General features: G+C 41.6%; 1 protein-coding gene across 2 annotated transcripts in view; it reads left to right on the top strand.

The window, feature by feature from the left end:
* LOC115109149 (microtubule-associated serine/threonine-protein kinase 3-like) overlaps positions 1 to 17,277 on the top strand; it is a 57,071-nt gene that overhangs the window by 19,496 nt on the left and 20,298 nt on the right. The window contains exons 5-19 of one of the 2 annotated variants that reach the window (XM_065009641.1): positions 3,355 to 3,433; positions 6,176 to 6,333; positions 7,986 to 8,061; positions 8,201 to 8,410; positions 10,972 to 11,073; positions 11,274 to 11,406; positions 11,527 to 11,588; positions 11,883 to 11,945; positions 13,354 to 13,442; positions 13,721 to 13,929; positions 14,078 to 14,216; positions 14,300 to 14,432; positions 14,707 to 14,872; positions 14,964 to 15,065; positions 15,305 to 15,427. In XM_065009641.1, coding sequence (XP_064865713.1) covers positions 3,355 to 3,433; positions 6,176 to 6,333; positions 7,986 to 8,061; positions 8,201 to 8,410; positions 10,972 to 11,073; positions 11,274 to 11,406; positions 11,527 to 11,588; positions 11,883 to 11,945; positions 13,354 to 13,442; positions 13,721 to 13,929; positions 14,078 to 14,216; positions 14,300 to 14,432; positions 14,707 to 14,872; positions 14,964 to 15,065; positions 15,305 to 15,427 — 1,844 coding nt within the window. The remainder of the gene's footprint in view (positions 1 to 3,354; positions 3,434 to 6,175; positions 6,334 to 7,985; positions 8,062 to 8,200; positions 8,411 to 10,971; positions 11,074 to 11,273; positions 11,407 to 11,526; positions 11,589 to 11,882; positions 11,946 to 13,353; positions 13,443 to 13,720; positions 13,930 to 14,077; positions 14,217 to 14,299; positions 14,433 to 14,706; positions 14,873 to 14,963; positions 15,066 to 15,304; positions 15,428 to 17,277) is intronic. The other variant, XM_029633774.2, reaches the window with a different exon arrangement.

Raw genomic sequence — 17,277 nt, 5'->3', positions numbered from 1 at the left:
GCTGTGTGTGTGCAGTAGCGGTGCGTGGGTAAAATCACTGGGGAAGCCAATCCAGGAAAAAAATCCATATCACAAGATACAGTACAAGTCAAAGGTTTGGACACACCTACTCATTCAAGGGTTTTTCTTTATTTTTACTATTTTCTACATTGTAGAATAATAGTGAAGACATCACAACTATGACATAACACATGGAATCATGTAGTAACCAAAAAAGTGTTAAACAAATCAAAATATATTTTAGATTCTTCAATGTAGCCATCCTTTCCCTTGATGACAGCTTTGCACACTCTTGGCATTCTCTCAACCAGCTTCATGAGGAATGCTTTTCCAACAGTCTTGAAGGAGTTCCCACACATGCTGAGCACTTATTAGCTGCTTCTCCTTCACTTTGCGGTTCAACTCATCCCAAACCATCTCATTTGGGTTGTGATCGGGTGATTGTGTAGGCCAGGTCATCTGATGGAGCACTCATCACTCTCCTTGGTCAAATAGCCATTAAACAGCCTGGAGGTGTGTTTTGGGTCATTGTCCTGTTCAAAAACAAATTATAGTCCCACTAAGCGCAAACCAGATGGGATGGCGTATTGCTGCAGAATGCCTTGGTAGCCATGCTGGTTAAGTGTGCCTTGAATTCTCAACAAATCACTGACAGTGTCACCAGAAAAGCACCATCACACCAAAGGACAGATTTCCATTGCTTGCGTTTCTTGGCCCAAGCAAGTCTCTTCTTCGTATTGGTGTTCTTTATTAGTGGTTTCTTTGCAGCAATTCAACCATGAAGGCCTGATTCACACAGTCTCCTCTGAATAGTTGATTTTGAGATGTGTCTGTTACCTGAACTTATTTATTTATTTATTTATGCTGCAATTGCTGAGGCTGGTACCTCTAATGAAATTATCCTCTGCAGCAGAGGTAACTCTGGGTCTTCCTTTCCTGTGGCGGTCCATGAATACACACTCATGAGAGCCAGTTTCATCACAGTGCTTGATGGTTTTTGCAACTGCACTTGAAGAAACTTTCAAAGTTCTTGACATTTTCTACATTGACCTTCATGTCTTAAAGTCATAATGGACTGTCATTTCTCATTGTTTATTTGACGTGTTCTTGCCATAATATGGACTTGGTCTTTTTGCCAAATAGGGCTATCTTGTGGATACCACCCCTAGCTTGTCACAACATAACATATTGGCTCAAATACATTACCTTTTTTTAACAAGGCACACCTGTTAATTGAAATGCATTCCAGGTGACTACCTCATGAAGCTGGTTGAGAAAATGCCAAGAGTGTGCAAAGCTGTCAAGGCAAAGGGTGTCTACTTTGAAGAATCTCAAATATAAAATATATTTAGATTTAACACTCTTTTGGTTACTAAATTATTCTATATGTGTTATTTCATAGGTTTGATGTCTACAAAGTAGAAAATAGTAAAAAATAAAGAAAACCCTTGAATGAGTAGGTCTGTCCAAACTTTTGACTGGTGCTGTATTTGTTGTGATAATTACGTTTGCTCTATAACTTGTTGGTTCATATGCCTTGTGACCGTGATACATATACTCACCCTACTTGTAGAGAAACACCAATGCCATCCTCCTCTCTTTCATGTTGACAAAACGGTCTATGACTCTGTCATACAGTACATGCTTTTATTTTTTGTCCAAGGCTACCTGGCTAAAATGCTTGCTCGCTAGCCTAACTTCCTTTCATGGGCAACTTTAGCTAGTTAACCAGTGGTGGAAAAGTACTCAATTGTTATACTTGAGTAAAAGTAAAGATATCTTAATAGAAAATGACTCAAGTGAATGTCAGCCAGTAAAATACTACTTGAGTAGAAGTCTAAAAGTATTTGGTTATAAATATACTTAAGTAGCAAATGTAAATGTAATTGATTAAATGTACTTAAGTATCAAAAGTAAAAGTATAAATCATTGCAAATTCCTTATTAAGCAAACCAGACAGCACAATGTTCTTGTTTTTTTATTTATTTACAGATAGCAAGGGGCACACTCCGACACTCATATTATTTACAAATGAAGCATTTGTGTTTAGTGAATCTGTCAGATCAGAAGCAGTAGGGATGACCAGGGATGTTCTCTTGAGAAGTCTGTGAATCAGACCATTTCCCTGTCCTGCTTAGCATTCAAAATGTAAGGAGTACTTTTAGGTGTGAGGGGGAAAAGTATGGAGTAAAAATTTGATTATTTTCTTTAGGAATGTAGTGAAGTAAAAGTTGTCAAAAATATAAATAGTAAAGTACAGATACTGAAAAAAAACGACTTAAGTAGTACTTTAAAGTATTTTTACTTAAGTACTTTACACCACTGTAGTTAACATTAGCCTTCCACATCTAGCTACTGTGCATATTGCACTTCCATCCTCTCAGGCCAGGGGCACAATGTATGAATTTATGGTTGGCTCAGAATCACCATTATAATCATTGGCCAGTATGGAGAATTAAGTAAAAGTCCAAATCCTTATTTCCAACCATTGCTCATTTAGGAAAGGGACAATTTTAGCTGGCTTACTAGCCACCGGAGGACAACAAAAGAAAGAAATGCAGAATTTAAGTAATTCTGTCAGTATTGCAACAGCCATCTCTGATTTAGAATAAAGGCACATCACATTATTGGTTATGCAAATCTAGAGAAATGTGATTTTTCTTAACCCAGATGTGATTGGAAAATACATGGTTTTATACAATGTCTCTGGAAATGGGCTGAAAAAGAACTCTACTGGACTAGAGCCCCTTCTAATGTCAGTGACCCATATCCCTGGTGATTACAGTAGAAAGAATGAAAGTGCTATGCACATTTATTTGCTCTTTAAATTGGTGTTGGGCTAGACAAATTAAGACTGACACATAAGCCAATTGTGTCAGACTTCATATGTCAAATGAAATGTCACAGGTCAGTGGCTCACTATCACAGTCACGTTTGGTCTAAGCATGAGACTGTAGAAAGATTTAACAGTTCAAAATGTTCACCATCTCTCTCTCCTGCTTCTCCTGCTGCCGTGACCTCCGCCACATGGCTCGCACTGACAGGTACTTCTTTCGCTTATCCTATTGTCCTTCATGCTTTTCTCATGCCCAGCTTTAAATTGATAACCACATTTCCTCAAACCAAAATATAAAATCCCCTTTTATTTCCTCAGCCCAGATACACTGTCACATGTGCATATTTGATTACACATAACATAATCCCTCAATGTATATTACATGAACAACAAAGTAATAACAAGACACCACAAAGCGTTGTAGTGCGGGGACGACATAATGTGTTATAAGGGAGTTTGGGATATGATATGTAAATATAAAAGGTTACATAACAATGCGTGTGTCTTTTTTTCACCAGAACGGAAGGCAGAAGATGGTCTCTGGCGTCCCTCCCCTCTTCCGGCTACGGAACCAATCCCCCCAGCTCTACCGTTTCTGTAAGCCTCTAAACCTAACCCCACTCCACTCCCACAGGGGCCATATGAAACTGCAGTTACACAACACCACACCATTAAACAAGATAATATACAGTATACGTCTGAGGCTGACAGAGAGCAACGATGTATGTACACTGACCATGTGACCAGACAGGACAAATCCTGACTGGAATCATCATCTGTCTGAATGAGCCATCATGTTTGACTCCTAGCCTGCGGTGGATAATGTCCATAGGACATGCATATATTAAGTGTGACGTGATGGGCTAATGTTCTGTATTTGTGCTCGTAATATGATTTGATGCTTTTGAAGAGCGTTATCAATGGTCTGGTGTCTTAGTGGTTCGCACTCAAATGCCCTCATCTTATATTTTTCTTACCCTGTGAATATTGTTAATGCATTAACATAATCATCAGAATACGTTTAAGTTGTGTGTAAGTATTCTAAGTATTCTAAGAGAGAAAGTGTGGGGGCTCTATAGCAGTGGAGTCTCCTCCTCCAAGGAAGGGGAGGACCACTGCTCTATTGTGACTGATGAGAGATTAGGACTCTGCTCTTCATATGTCTCAACAAACCCTAAACACAAACTCCTCTGCTCACAAATCCACCAGCATCCATGTTTCTGACAGACTAACTTGGTTCCTTTTCCCCTCTAAATGTCCTGCGTGACACTATATCTAGCCATCTTGTCTCAAGAGGACCACAATGGAAATAAGTCCCAGACTTTGTGTTATCCTCCATGATTTTACTCGTATGTATGGCTTTTTCAAGTTTTGTGTGTGCTCGTTTAAAAAAAATGGTTGTCATGTCTTTGGCTATGCCGGATTAAGTGATATGACATGCTATTCTATAAAATAATTTATCTGTAATTAAGATTACCTGATTGAGCTAATCATGTAAATGTAATTAACTAGAGAGTCGGCCACCACAAAATAATATTTATAGAGCTGTTCCGAATAAACTCTTAAAGACCTTGTAATATTTTACATCAATAGCAGTCAATATTAATCGTCATCTTAATTCAGTCTCATCTGAAAGTTGTAAATTCTTGGTTATCTGCACGAACCCTGGCTAACAAGTTGAACTAGCAATACAAAATTGGGTTTAATTATTTATTTACTAAATACCTAACTAATCACACAGAATTACACATACACATAATTCAATCATAACTTGATTACAAATTACGTCATAAAGGAAAACGTCCCTAACGCTGGAACAGATATGACAGCTGGTTACACAAAAGAAAAGGGGCTGGGTTTGAGTGAAAGAGCGGGAAGACTGAGGAACAAAGGGCAAAGCTGTGCTATCGTAAATACAGTATCTTATGCATTCTAAATTACTTCCCATTTGGAAAAGGAAAATGCAATAAATATTTACTCTGAGCTGCGCTTCGGTAGGTTGGTGGTAGATGGAAGGCCGTGTTGCCCAACCGAGTCCTGTGTCCTTTGAAGAATGTCTCTGCTGGTAAATTGAATACGTTGTAGTAACGTCGTTGTGCGGATACTCTGTTCCTCCCGAACCCTCGTTTGCAGCGGCTGTTGCTAACTCAACGGCTAGGAGGTATCACTTCTGTAGTGAATAAGAATTCAAAGTTCATACCATTCGCAACCAAAGCTCACGCTGATGTTGGCTTCGTTCTGTAGTTATTATCTGAACCATTCTGACATTGGACCGTCGTCCTCACGTCCTCGGAACAGGAGGTTATATTGTCGTCAAGGGAGATGAGGGCGTGTTTGAAAAGTTTTATAGCCCATGTCCCTTCACAGGGGCGGGCTACTGATTGAGCAGCCCTATCTTATGAAAACCCAACTCTCACATTTTAGAAGCTAAAATCACATTTCATCCCATCACAAAGAATTTCATATTCAAAAATTTTAATTGAACAACAATTCCATGTGAATCCGATAACTCTGATGTGTAGACTTTCCACTGTAGAGTTTGTCATCTTATCATTGATGACAATGTCTCAGATGACAACCGAACTGACATCATATTCATTAAGTACCACCGCATATGTTCAGTTGGTCTGATTACCAGAATATAGTTCATTTCCCCCCACCTTCTGATGTTCCCAGAATCTCTATGTTAACCAAGGGCTTTGCAAATGTAACATCAGTAGGGTAGAGAGAGGAAAAAGGGGGGAAGAGGTATTTATGACATCATAAACCTACCCCCAGGCCAATGTCATGACATGGTCTAATTAATAAACTAAAGTACAGAGTAGGAGAACGACATGAGACAATGTGAAAAATCTAAGGTCCTTAGGAGAAAGATGGTGAGATGAGAACAGGCTGTGTGTTCCTCCACTTTTAGGGAGTTTAATAAGGTAAAACCTGGCACATGCGGCGAGGTCAGACTGGGACAATAGGCCTGTCAGAGGTCCTCTGTGACCTCTTTATGAGCAGGCAGAAAAGGGACATCACTGCTATTCAGGACTCATGGGGCGAACAATTGGACAGATTGCCAGAAGTGGCCAGTGTGTGCTTTTCATCGAATAAAAAGATTAACAAAAAGAATGTGCTCAGCCTCAATAGCCGCAAGAAAAAATAACAGTTTTCTTGTCCTAAATATGATACCGATCCTCCATCTTTTAGGATAAAGTGTTGGCTTTTGAATTTTAAAATATGTCAAACACAGTTCTCTTACATATGTCAGTGGGATAATGTGTTGATTTTTTTGAGTGGGCATTTACCTAGACCAATGGAACCCTTGAAAGATATGTACTTCTTTTTCTCCAGCCCTCCTCCTCCTCCCAGGAGCGCCTGCACCAGCTGCCCTACCAGCCCACTCAAGACCAACTCCACTTCCTGTTCAAGCACTTCCTCAGCTCGGAGAATGTGGCCGACGAGGAAGTGCGACCCTCACCTTTCATGCGCCCTCGCTCCCACAGCCTCAGGTAGCTGGCAGTTACCCCTTGCCTGAACTGTAATGAGCCGTCCTTGAACAATAATAATGAAGTGCTATATCATCAAAATGAGATTTAATGCATCACCTTACGTTTGTTTTTGTGGAGTTTTTTTGTTTTATTGTCAGACATGGGAAGTTACTACATGCAAATTGGTACTTCCAAAACAAGAGAGCCTAGGTGTGGACTAAACTTGAGTCAGTGGAGGTTTTACAGTGGAGCCAGCCAGCAATCCTGTTTTGTGCAATCCAACCCTGCTGCCAGTATTGACAAAGGGTGTTCCGCCCAAATGTGGTCATCCCTGTATTCAAAGTAAAGCAAAGTATTTTGCATTTGCCAATATTCAGCACACCTCAAGTTGACCTCTGGCTAAGCTCACTACTGGGGTTGGGCGGTATTCAGATTTTCATACCATTCCTGTACCAGGTAGCCTAGCGGTTGATGAGCATTTGAATCCCTAAGCCGGCAAGGCAGTCAACAACCCCCCCACAACAACAACTGCTCCCAGGGGCACTGATGACGTGGACGTTGATTAAGGCAGCCCCCCGCACCTCTCTGATTCAGAGGGGTTCGGTTAAATGCGGAAGGCACATTTTGATTGAATCCATTCACTTGTGCAACTAAATATATATCCCCTTTCCCATACCAAGGTATACGGTATTGCCAGCAGTGCACACTATTTTTGTTTTAAATAAAATGAGGCAGCAAGGATCTTGATCAAGGAGGGAACTGATTGTCTCTGCTGTAACCAAGAACCAAGAAGCTTGATCTTGCAAGCTAGCTACTAGCTAGCAAACTTAATGCATCGCTGGAGCCCTGTGCTGGAGATGATGTATTTGGCACATCTTTGATAGTTAACTTATAAGCACCCCCCTCCCCAAACACAAAAAAACAAAACAAATATTTTATTGAAAATCGTACCGTCTGTATTTCAAAATACCCTACTGCTGTGTGGCTTAAGGCAGAGAAGAGGGCAGCGTTGTGTACCATGCTCCGCAGTGTGGTGCCTGCCTGGGCAGGCATCAGCTCCCTGTGTTCTCGTGGCATGGTGTGGTGTGCCGTGCGTGGGTGGTTTGCTAGCAGAGCACTGCGGGAACCTGCTAGGCTGGGGGGGCAGCAGCTGCAGGGCATGGTGGGCAGGTTGCCATCTGCTGCAACAGAGGCCTCTTTCATGGCAAAAAAAAAAACAGAATGGGTCTGTGGATGTTTCTGCTCTGTCCCCCTAACTCTTGGACAATGAGTTTAAGCAGGAAAAGGGGAAAACTAAGGTCCTGTTTGTTGGATATATGAGCCAGACAGATGTGGTCAATAACTTACAGTATCTTAGCTGTTATCTTACCTAATACTGAAGTTTAAAAAAAAAAAAATATAATATTTTTTTAAATCTAAAGTAACAGTAAAACAGGACATGAGCTTGTAAGTGAAATAACGTGTTGATTTAGATGTTTTGAAGGGATTCTATTACATTCTTTTGTCAAAATGGTGCACAGTCACTTTTCCACAATAAATATTTGTGGGATGATAATTTTTGCCATTATTCAAAAGATTGCACCCACCCAATAAGAACGGCCGAGCTCTGTCAGTCCATTTGGTTGGATTGGAATAATAGAAATTGACCAGCTTCATGTCCTTTTCTGTTGTAGCCCCGCAAGAACAATGGGTTCATTCGATAATGAGGTCGTCATGATGAACCATGTTTACAAAGAACGTTTTCCTAAGGTATGTCGTGTTGTCTTCTCCCCCTTTTTTGTACAGGAGGCAATGTCTGTTTGTATTTGCAATAATCAGAACACTTATGCGCTCTGATCTTGCGTAACAAGTGCTTCGGTGTGTGTTTGTGAATGTGTGTTGTCTTTAGGCCACACTGCAGATGGAGGAGCTTTTGCTGGATATCGTCACTGCCTGCTCCTCAGAAAGCACCCTCCCACTGTCTGATGGCGTACTGGGCTTCATCCAGCACCAGCTGGTGGAGCTGGTCCGAGACTGTCTGGACAAGTCCCACACGGGCCTGGTCACCTTGCGCTACTTTGTGGAGTTGCAGGATAAACTGGAGAAGCTGCTCCACGAGGTGGGATGTCCACAAATGTCTTTGTGTCTGGGTTTAGCAATGTGATAGTTATCAATCTTAGATTCCTCAATGTGATCGACCGATAACTGTCCATGATATTGATAGATATCTTAGATTCAATAATGTGATCAGCCGATAACTCTCACTTGAGTCTGTTCCCTCAGACTACCCATTGTTTAATGATTTGCATGATTTGCTTAGGATTCTACTGCTACTTTTTTCACTTACTAAGCTGTCTAAAGTTAAATATTCATAGTTTGTCCTTATTCGTTTCTAAAGAGGTTATGGAGTTTTTCTCAAAGGTTAAGACCGAAGGAATGAAAAAAGAAAGACCATAGTCTGGCATCAGAGGGAAAAATTGAAGGCATTTAAACAATTCCTGAGGGATCTTCTGGCTTCTGTCCTTTAGCTTCGGTTCACTGTTCACTAACAGTGACTGAGTGAGCAAAGCCTCATGCCAACACTGACAATGAACTTTGCCTGTTACATCACTTCCTCCCCTCATTGATTTTGCTGTCTGTCTAGGGAAGCATCAACATCATTAAACTGTCCATATACATGTAGAGACAACCCTACCATATTAGTGCTGCTGGGTATAAATGAACTACTTGTTCATCAGTTAAACATCCAAATGTGATAGCGCTAAATCAAGAGGAATTGATTGAGCCTGGGCCAAGAGAAACGATTAGCCAGACAGTCTCAAGCCCTAAAGTGCACAATAGATTTGGAAATGGAATTTCCCTGTAATTGGTAGTGTGACTGATCTGTACTCTCTTATCCGTATAGATCCTATTAAATTACTCATGTATTCTAATTATATGATCTTATCACTGTTATGATGGAATGGTTGTTTCTATGGCAACATCTTTCTAGTGTGTGGACAGCCAGTGTGTACTTTCAGATAGCAAGCATGGCAGGGGCACAGCTGAGATGATAAATGTGTTCCCATACAGTGAAATAAATGATCCATTGACATGGCCAGTTTTCTTGTACCGAAATATCCTCAACTAAGGTATGGATATGTCAACCTAAGGAATAGATAAGTTGTTTTTGGGGGGCGTGTTAGTTATGTGGTTTCATTAGTGCAGTTTGTCACCCTTGCCATGTTATTTCAAGGCAGACTCAACGACGATGACTCACTGTTTGAATCAGGGGGCTTTCGGAATACGCAAGAGGAATATTCTCCTTTGTTTAATGTAACGTCCTCTCTGACGCATTGTTGTGGGGATATCCATGTTGCCACATTTTATCCATCTGTTCAGGGGGACACATTACTTTTCGCTTCCTTCTTCAGACATTCGTCTTCATTGCTTTGGCTTGTTTCATTTTTTATGAGTCTGACTGAGCCCGTCTCATGTGGTCCCGTGGGGTTGTTTCCAGTGAGGCGTCTTTCCATGATGCACAACATATTTCCTGTTTTGCATCTAATTCAAAAGAGTTCTCACTGCATTCTTGCTGTGTCTAGGTGGTTCATCTAGATAAGACTTCAGAGCATTCTCTTCCGCAGAGCTGCCCTTATTCGAAACACAGTGTTGCTCTCACCACTCTAACCTGAGCAGACAGTTTGCCTTGAAGCCAAACTCACTTAATGTAATGTGTGGTATAGTTAGTTGTCCTCTTTTTGTGTGTGTCTGTACACTGACAGCTGTCCAGACACTTGCCCCTGACCTCAAAGGACACCGCAGCAATCACCAATGCTATTCTGCCTCTTGATCCTCGTGAACTAGAACATGATTACAATGCTTATATTGGGTTTCCTATACTGATGCATAGTGTAAGGGCTTAAGAACCATTGGCTTCCTGATTTGTGTACTGTAGAACAATCTATTCCCTGGAATTGATCATCCACTGAAGTATTTTCTAACAAGCACAAGTGTAATTTCTTCCCTTGAAGGCACCAAAGAGATTTGAAAAGAAACTGCACTGTGTGGTCCTGTCCATGAACAACCCCTAGCGGCTAGCTCCTTCCCCCTCGGCATTTGGGTGGAATTATTGCCATATTATGTACACTTATCCAGTCCTCTCAGATCTACAGAGGTGTCTACCAACTGCACAGACGTCTATTCCACATTGGTTCAAATGTAATTTAATTGAAATGACGTGAAAACAACTCTGATTCAACGAGTGTGTCCCCAGTGGGTCAGGGCTAGCGCCCTCAAACTCAACTCTAGATCTCGAAGCCAGTTCCACTGCGTTTTTTTCATTGTTCTCCTCTAATAAGGGACTGATTTAGACCTGGGACAATGGGTGTAATTAATTGTCAGGTGGAACAGAAAACCAGCAGGGTCCGGACCTTGTAGGGTAAGAGTTGAATACCCCTGGGCTAGGGTTTCTTTCTGGACAGGACCTATCTCTGCAAGATGTCTATTCTGTCATCATTCTGCATGTAGCTAGGTTGTTTTGGACATAGTATGCTAGCTTTAATGCTAGGTGGTTGTGTTCTTGCTATGGCGAAAGATGTGAATAGACTTTTCTCTTTTTGATCTCTGTGTCTTAAACAAAGTTGATCATCTCCATGTTATGCTGTTAAAAAGCCAAAACATTTTGTCTTTGCATTTCAGGCATACGATCGCTCGGAGAGCGAGGAGGTATCCGTCATCACCCAGCTGGTGAAGAAGATTCTCATCATCATATCCCGACCGGCGAGGCTGCTCGAGTGCCTGGTGAGATGGAGAAAAGTCTCATTCTGATTGAAAATGAGAGCGATTCTGTTGAGAGCGATGGAAAGCCGTCTCTCTTAATCTGTTGCTTGGGGAATTGAAGGTTTTTAAGCCACTGCATTGCCAATAAGCTCTTTCATGGCTAGGTGATTTTATTCACCTTAATCCAATCTAATTTAATGGGCCTTGGATGTAATTGGCAGGAATTTGACCCGGAAGAGTTCTATCATCTGCTGGAGGCAGCCGAGGGTCATGCCAAAGAGGGCCAGGGCATCAAGACGGACATTCCACGTTACATCATCAACCAACTGGGCTTGACTCGCGACCCCCTCGAAGGTATTGGTACATCTTTTGCCATAACATTGACCTGAATTTACCGCACTTGAGGCAGACATCCAGAACCAGTAAATATCATGCATTGCTGTTCAATCATATCTTTCTCCCCTGATCTTTTAGATATGGTACAGCTTGAACAGTCTGCTCCGTCAATGACAGTGAAGTTTGATGAGTCGGTGGAGGTAAGGAGTTAGCCACCCTGATAGAGCCTGCAGAATAAAATAACAGGACTTTCAATTAACAATATAGGTCCTGATAGCAGCTTTGTTTACATGACTTAATTTAGTAGTCTGGCTATGTAATCATACCTGTGCCAGTCGGATAATGAGTTCCTGGGCACCTTCTTTATAATGTGAGCCTCCTAACTTGTCGTGACTTGACTTTAACATTAATCTGAAGACTGTTATTTATCTAATTACCTAAATATGTTTAATTGTTATCCAATTAAATTAATCATGTAACAATTAACTCATTAGGTTCTGGGGCACCACGAGAGTGGTTCTTTAAAGAGTTACCATCTCCCGAATAAAACTCTAAAGGTACCTATCACATCTATAAATAGTCAACTTATTAATCATAAACTTGTATCATATCATCATTCTGAACAGTTGTAACCTCCTTGCATCTGCAAAAACCTGAGCCTCATGATTCAGTACTACACAAATTGGTTTATTTATTTGTTTACAAGCTAAGTAAATGGTAATACAGAATTAACATACACACTTCATAGGTTAAAAACAGGTCCCTAGTGGAATGACAACAACATGGCTGCTTGTTACAAAAGAGATGGGGATGGGGGGGGCAGAGAGGGACAGAGACACTTTACCTTAGTACATTTAGAAACTACTCATTTACTGTATCATATACTTTGCACATGAACCGCCGCCCTCTTTGAGTAAGAAATCATGAATGTTACGTGAAATTCCATATCTATCTCGTTGGACATGGCCTTGGAATGGGGGTTGGGCCTTTTCGCAGCACACTTGTAAGGCTCTGATTGTCCAAAAAAAGGGTTCCAACACCTCTTTTACTGTTTTTCTTCTCTGTAGTTGTCTGGTATCCGGTGACTTGTCATGTAGTCCTAAACAGAACTACAGAATTGGTTTTCCTTCCATTCGCCCCTGAAGATGCTTCTTTGAAGATAGGCTAGCCAGCCGTGTCGATGGTTCCCAGTGGGGTGATGAGAGTAGCGTAATACGATGGTTTGAACAGAGTAGTAGAATAGTTCCACTTAAATTCACTTTCGTTAGGACAGTTAGAACAGCTAATCAGCCGTACCAGTGATTGTCCGGGAGGTGAGTTTGTCTCTACCTCGTGTTGAGATTCCGAGTTCAGACCACTTTTAAACGTGAGCTGCAGCTCTACTTCTCTCTGGTCTAGTATGTTAATTTCTTAATCCATCATTTTATACAGTTTGTTCGAAAGGGTGGTTTCGTCAGGGGTGTGACTTTTATCACTGTTCAAAGTTTATGTAAATCAATTATCTCTTATGGATTCTAAAATCACATCCCTCACTTAACAAAAATACTTTAATCATTTTGCATATTGCATGCACAACACATCAGATGGAATTGGGTATACTTTCCAAGTTACAGTATTTCCTTCATAACATTTTTAATGACACCACCAAATAACAAACACTATGACATTAGTGTTCTATAGATTGTCTCTGACCATTCCCCATGTTCTATGTTAGACATATTGTTCCAGTATTCGCTTTTGAAAGTGTCTCTTGAAACAAAGACACATTCCTTTGGTGAATTTGGAGAGTGAGACCTGAATCTTCTTTTGATTTACAACAGAACGCAAGCTGTTAATCCCCACCAGTTCCATCCTCTGCACGTGAGAGGGGGTCTGGTTGAAGTTATTAATTTCAAACCTGATCTGACCTGTTTGGATTCTCGTGGATAGTCATGACACTTCTCTTGTTGTTTGCACTGTTTGCAGCAGAACAAGTGTCCACAGACCCCAACGCGAAGGAAACCACTGGAGAGTGACTTTGAAACCATCAAGCTCATCAGTAATGGAGCTTATGGGTAAGCGCTACAGACAGGTGGTTAACCACACTAATAACTAAAGAACAACTCTCAATTAGCTATTAGCTGACATATTTACTATAAATCAATGCACTCAGCAATAGTTGGTTCAAGTTAAAATGTCAACTGTAGACTTATGTCATGATTGGTAAACATTTAGACTACTGAAAAAATAGAACACACTTCCACTTACTATGAATTAACCTACCCCTGTAGTCATGGTTTATCAATGTGGAGGTCTTGTATGACCATGGCTCTTGTCCTGTGGCGGTTGGCAGGGCTGTGTACCTGGTCCGTCACAGAAACACCCGGCAGCGTTTCGCCATGAAGAAGATCAACCGGCAGAACCTAGTCCTGAGGAACCAGATCCAGCAGGTGTTTGTGGAGCGGGACATCCTGACCTTTGCCGAGAACCCCTTCGTGGTCTCCATGTTTTGCTCCTTCGAGACACGGCGCCACCTGTGCATGGTGATGGAGTATGTGGAAGGTAATGTCATATGATGATCTACCCCAAGACTGATGTGTTTATGATGTTTCTAAAAGAGGCGGACTGAATGAAAAAAGTTGGAACGGTGAATGTGTTCTTACCCATGATTTCTCGTAGCTGAAGCAAAACGGTTGGTCATCTCTTGCAGGTGGGGACTGTGCCAACCTGCTGAAGAACATGGGCCCCCTTCCTGTGGACATGACCCGGATGTACTTTGCTGAGACTGTGCTGGCCTTAGAGTACCTTCACAACTACGGCATCGTCCATAGAGACCTCAAACCTGACAAGTGAGTACAGAACCAGCTTTAGTCTTTACACAGCTCAAGTTGAAGAAAGTGTAGTTTGAACATTTCTCTCCATCCCCCTGCAGCTTGTTGATCACCTCTATGGGCCACATCAAACTGACTGACTTTGGCCTGTCCAGAGTTGGCCTGATGAACATGACTACCAACCTGTATGAGGGTCACATGGAGAAAGACACCAGGGAGTTCATCGACAAACAGGTGGGAGTCAGTGCTGTAAAACTTAACCCTTTATTTGTCATTTCACTATAAATAAAGTACATTCAGCTCCATAGTAAGGCATAGGACAACAATATACCGAAAATGCCAGACACATGTCTTGAACACAAAAGCACATATTCACACACTTACACCAGGTCAAATACTCAATCCAGTATAGGTGTACCATCTCATAACTATTGTGTAACTAAATGTCAATGTGTTAAAAATACACATGCTAAAGGTATAATTCAACATTATCGGTGTGGTTCTCTAGGTGTGTGGCACCCCAGAGTACATAGCCCCAGAGGTGATACTGAGACAGGGCTATGGGAAGCCAGTAGACTGGTGGGCCATGGGTGTCATCCTGTATGAGTTCCTGGTTGGATGTGTGCCCTTCTTTGGGGACACGCCCGAGGAACTCTTTGGGCAAGTTGTCAGTGGCAAGTATCCATTGATGGAATATAAACGGTGTATAGGCTTTTTAAAATGGTGTTCAATGTGGAGATTAACCTGTGCTTGCCCGATGTACAGATGACATCACCTGGCCCGATGGGGACGAAGCTTTACCTGCAGACGCCCAGGACATGATCACACGGCTGCTGAGGCAGAGCCCTCTGGAGCGCCTGGGGATAGGTACGTAAAACCACTCTGCTGCATTCCAATGTCCTACTAACACCCCACATGGAATTCATGTCCAATCTCACATGGAATTCATGTTCAATTGCTTCATTCTTAGTGGTGCGCTAGTGTAGATATTGGAACCAAGCCCTCGTCTTCCATTTCACATCATCCCGGTCTGACGTTTTGCTGTTGGCTATTGTTCTGAAATCTGCACACATGACTGTGATCTACAAAAATACATTTTGTTCTAGGAGGAGCACCTGAGGTCAAACGACACAGCTTTTTCTTGCATCTGGACTGGAACGGGCTACTGCGACAGAAAGCAGAATTCATCCCTCAACTGGAAGCGGAGGACGACACCAGCTACTTTGACAGTACGTGGCAGTCCTTCACAAGTGGTCTTTTTTTCATGTATTTTAATTTATCCTTTATTTAAACAGAGAAGTCGCATAGAAATGTACATATCTTTTCCAAGTGAGCACTGGCCACGAACGCAGCATATATAGGCTATTCTCCTAAAACTAATAGTGTATGGCTGCATTTAGACAGGCAGCCTAATTCTGGTCTTTTGACCATACAGTTCAGCTCTGAAAATGAGGTGATCTGATATGATTGGTCAAAAGACCAATTAGTGGAAAAAATATCAGAATGGGCTGCCTGCGGTAACACAGCCATACACGCTTAGAAAAAGGGTGCTATCAAGAACCTAAAAGGGTTCATCAGCTGTTCCCATAGGAGAACCCCTTTTGAAGAACCATTTTTGGTTCCAGGTAGAAGAACCCTTTTGGTTCCAAGTAGAACCATTTTCCACAGACAGTTTTACCTGGAACCAAAAAGGGTTTTTACCTGGAACCAAAAAGGGTTTTTACCTGGAACCAAAAAGGGGTTTTACCTGGAACCAAAAAGAGTTTTCCCTGGAACCAAAAAGGGTTCTTCAAAAGGGTTCTCCTATGCGACCAGCCGAAGAACCCTTTTGGAACCTTTTTGTCTAAGACTATAGTTACACATGAGACATCACACAACATAAAACAGAACAATGAATGGAAGTTAACAGTGTAAAGTGCACAAGAGAACTTAAGTAGCACCTTTAATAAGACCTGCTCTTTTAAGGTGAAAAATAATAATTATAAATTGTATTGTAATTTCAGAAAATGGCCATAAATATACAGTTGAAGTTGGAAGTTTACATACACCTTAGCCAAATACATTTAAACTCAGTTTTTCACAATTCCTGACATTTAATCCTAGTAAAAACTCCCTGTCTTAGGTCAGTTAGGATCACCACTTTATTTTAAGAATGTGAAATGTCAGAATAATAGTAGTGATTTTATTTCATCACATTCCCAGTGGGTCAGAAGTTTACATACACTCAATTAGTATTTGGTAGCATTGCCTTTAAATTGTTTAACTTGGGTCCAAACGTTTCGGGTTGGCTTCCACAAGCTTCCACAATATGTTGGGTGAATTTTGGCCCCAATTTTGGCCCCCTCCTGACAGTGCTGGTGTAACTGAGTCAGGTTTGTAGGTCTCCTTGCTCGCACACGCTTTTTCAGTTCTGCTCACAAATTTTCTATAGGATTGAGGTCAGGGCTTTGTGATGGCCACTCCAATACCTTGACTTTGTTGTCCTTAAGCCATTTTCCCACAACTTTGGAATTATGCTTGGGTTCATTGTCCATTTGGAAGACCCATTTACGACCAAGCTTTAAATTCCTGACTGATGTCTTGAGATGTTGCTTCAATATATCCACATAATTTTCCATCCTCACGATGCCATCTATTTTGTGAAGTGCACCAGTCCCTCCTGCAGCAAAGCACCCCCGCAACATGATGCTGCCACCCCGTGCTTCACGGTTGGGATGGTGTTCTTCAGCTTGCAAGCCTCCCCCTTTTTCCTCCAAACATAACGATGGTCATTATGTCCAAACTGTTTAATCAGACCAGAGGACATTTCTTTAAAAAGTACGATTGTTGTCCCCATGTGCAGTTGCAAACCGTAGTCTGGCTTTTTCATGGCGGTTTTGGAGCAGTAGCTTCTGACTTGCTGAGCGGCCTTTCAGGTTATGTCGATATAGGACTCGTTTTACTGTAGATAATTTTATAATTTTTTACCGGTTTCCTCCAGCATCTTCACATGGTCCTTCGCTGTTGGTTTGGGATTGATTTGCACTTTTCGCACTAAGGTACGTTCAACTCTAGGAGACAGAACGCGTCTCCTTCCTGA

The sequence above is a fragment of the Oncorhynchus nerka genome, linkage group LG25 (assembly GCF_034236695.1).
Source record: "Oncorhynchus nerka isolate Pitt River linkage group LG25, Oner_Uvic_2.0, whole genome shotgun sequence".
Lineage (NCBI taxonomy): Eukaryota > Metazoa > Chordata > Actinopteri > Salmoniformes > Salmonidae > Oncorhynchus > Oncorhynchus nerka.
The sequence above is the reverse complement of the archived record's forward strand: the minus strand, read 5'-3'. Positions and strand labels throughout refer to the sequence as shown.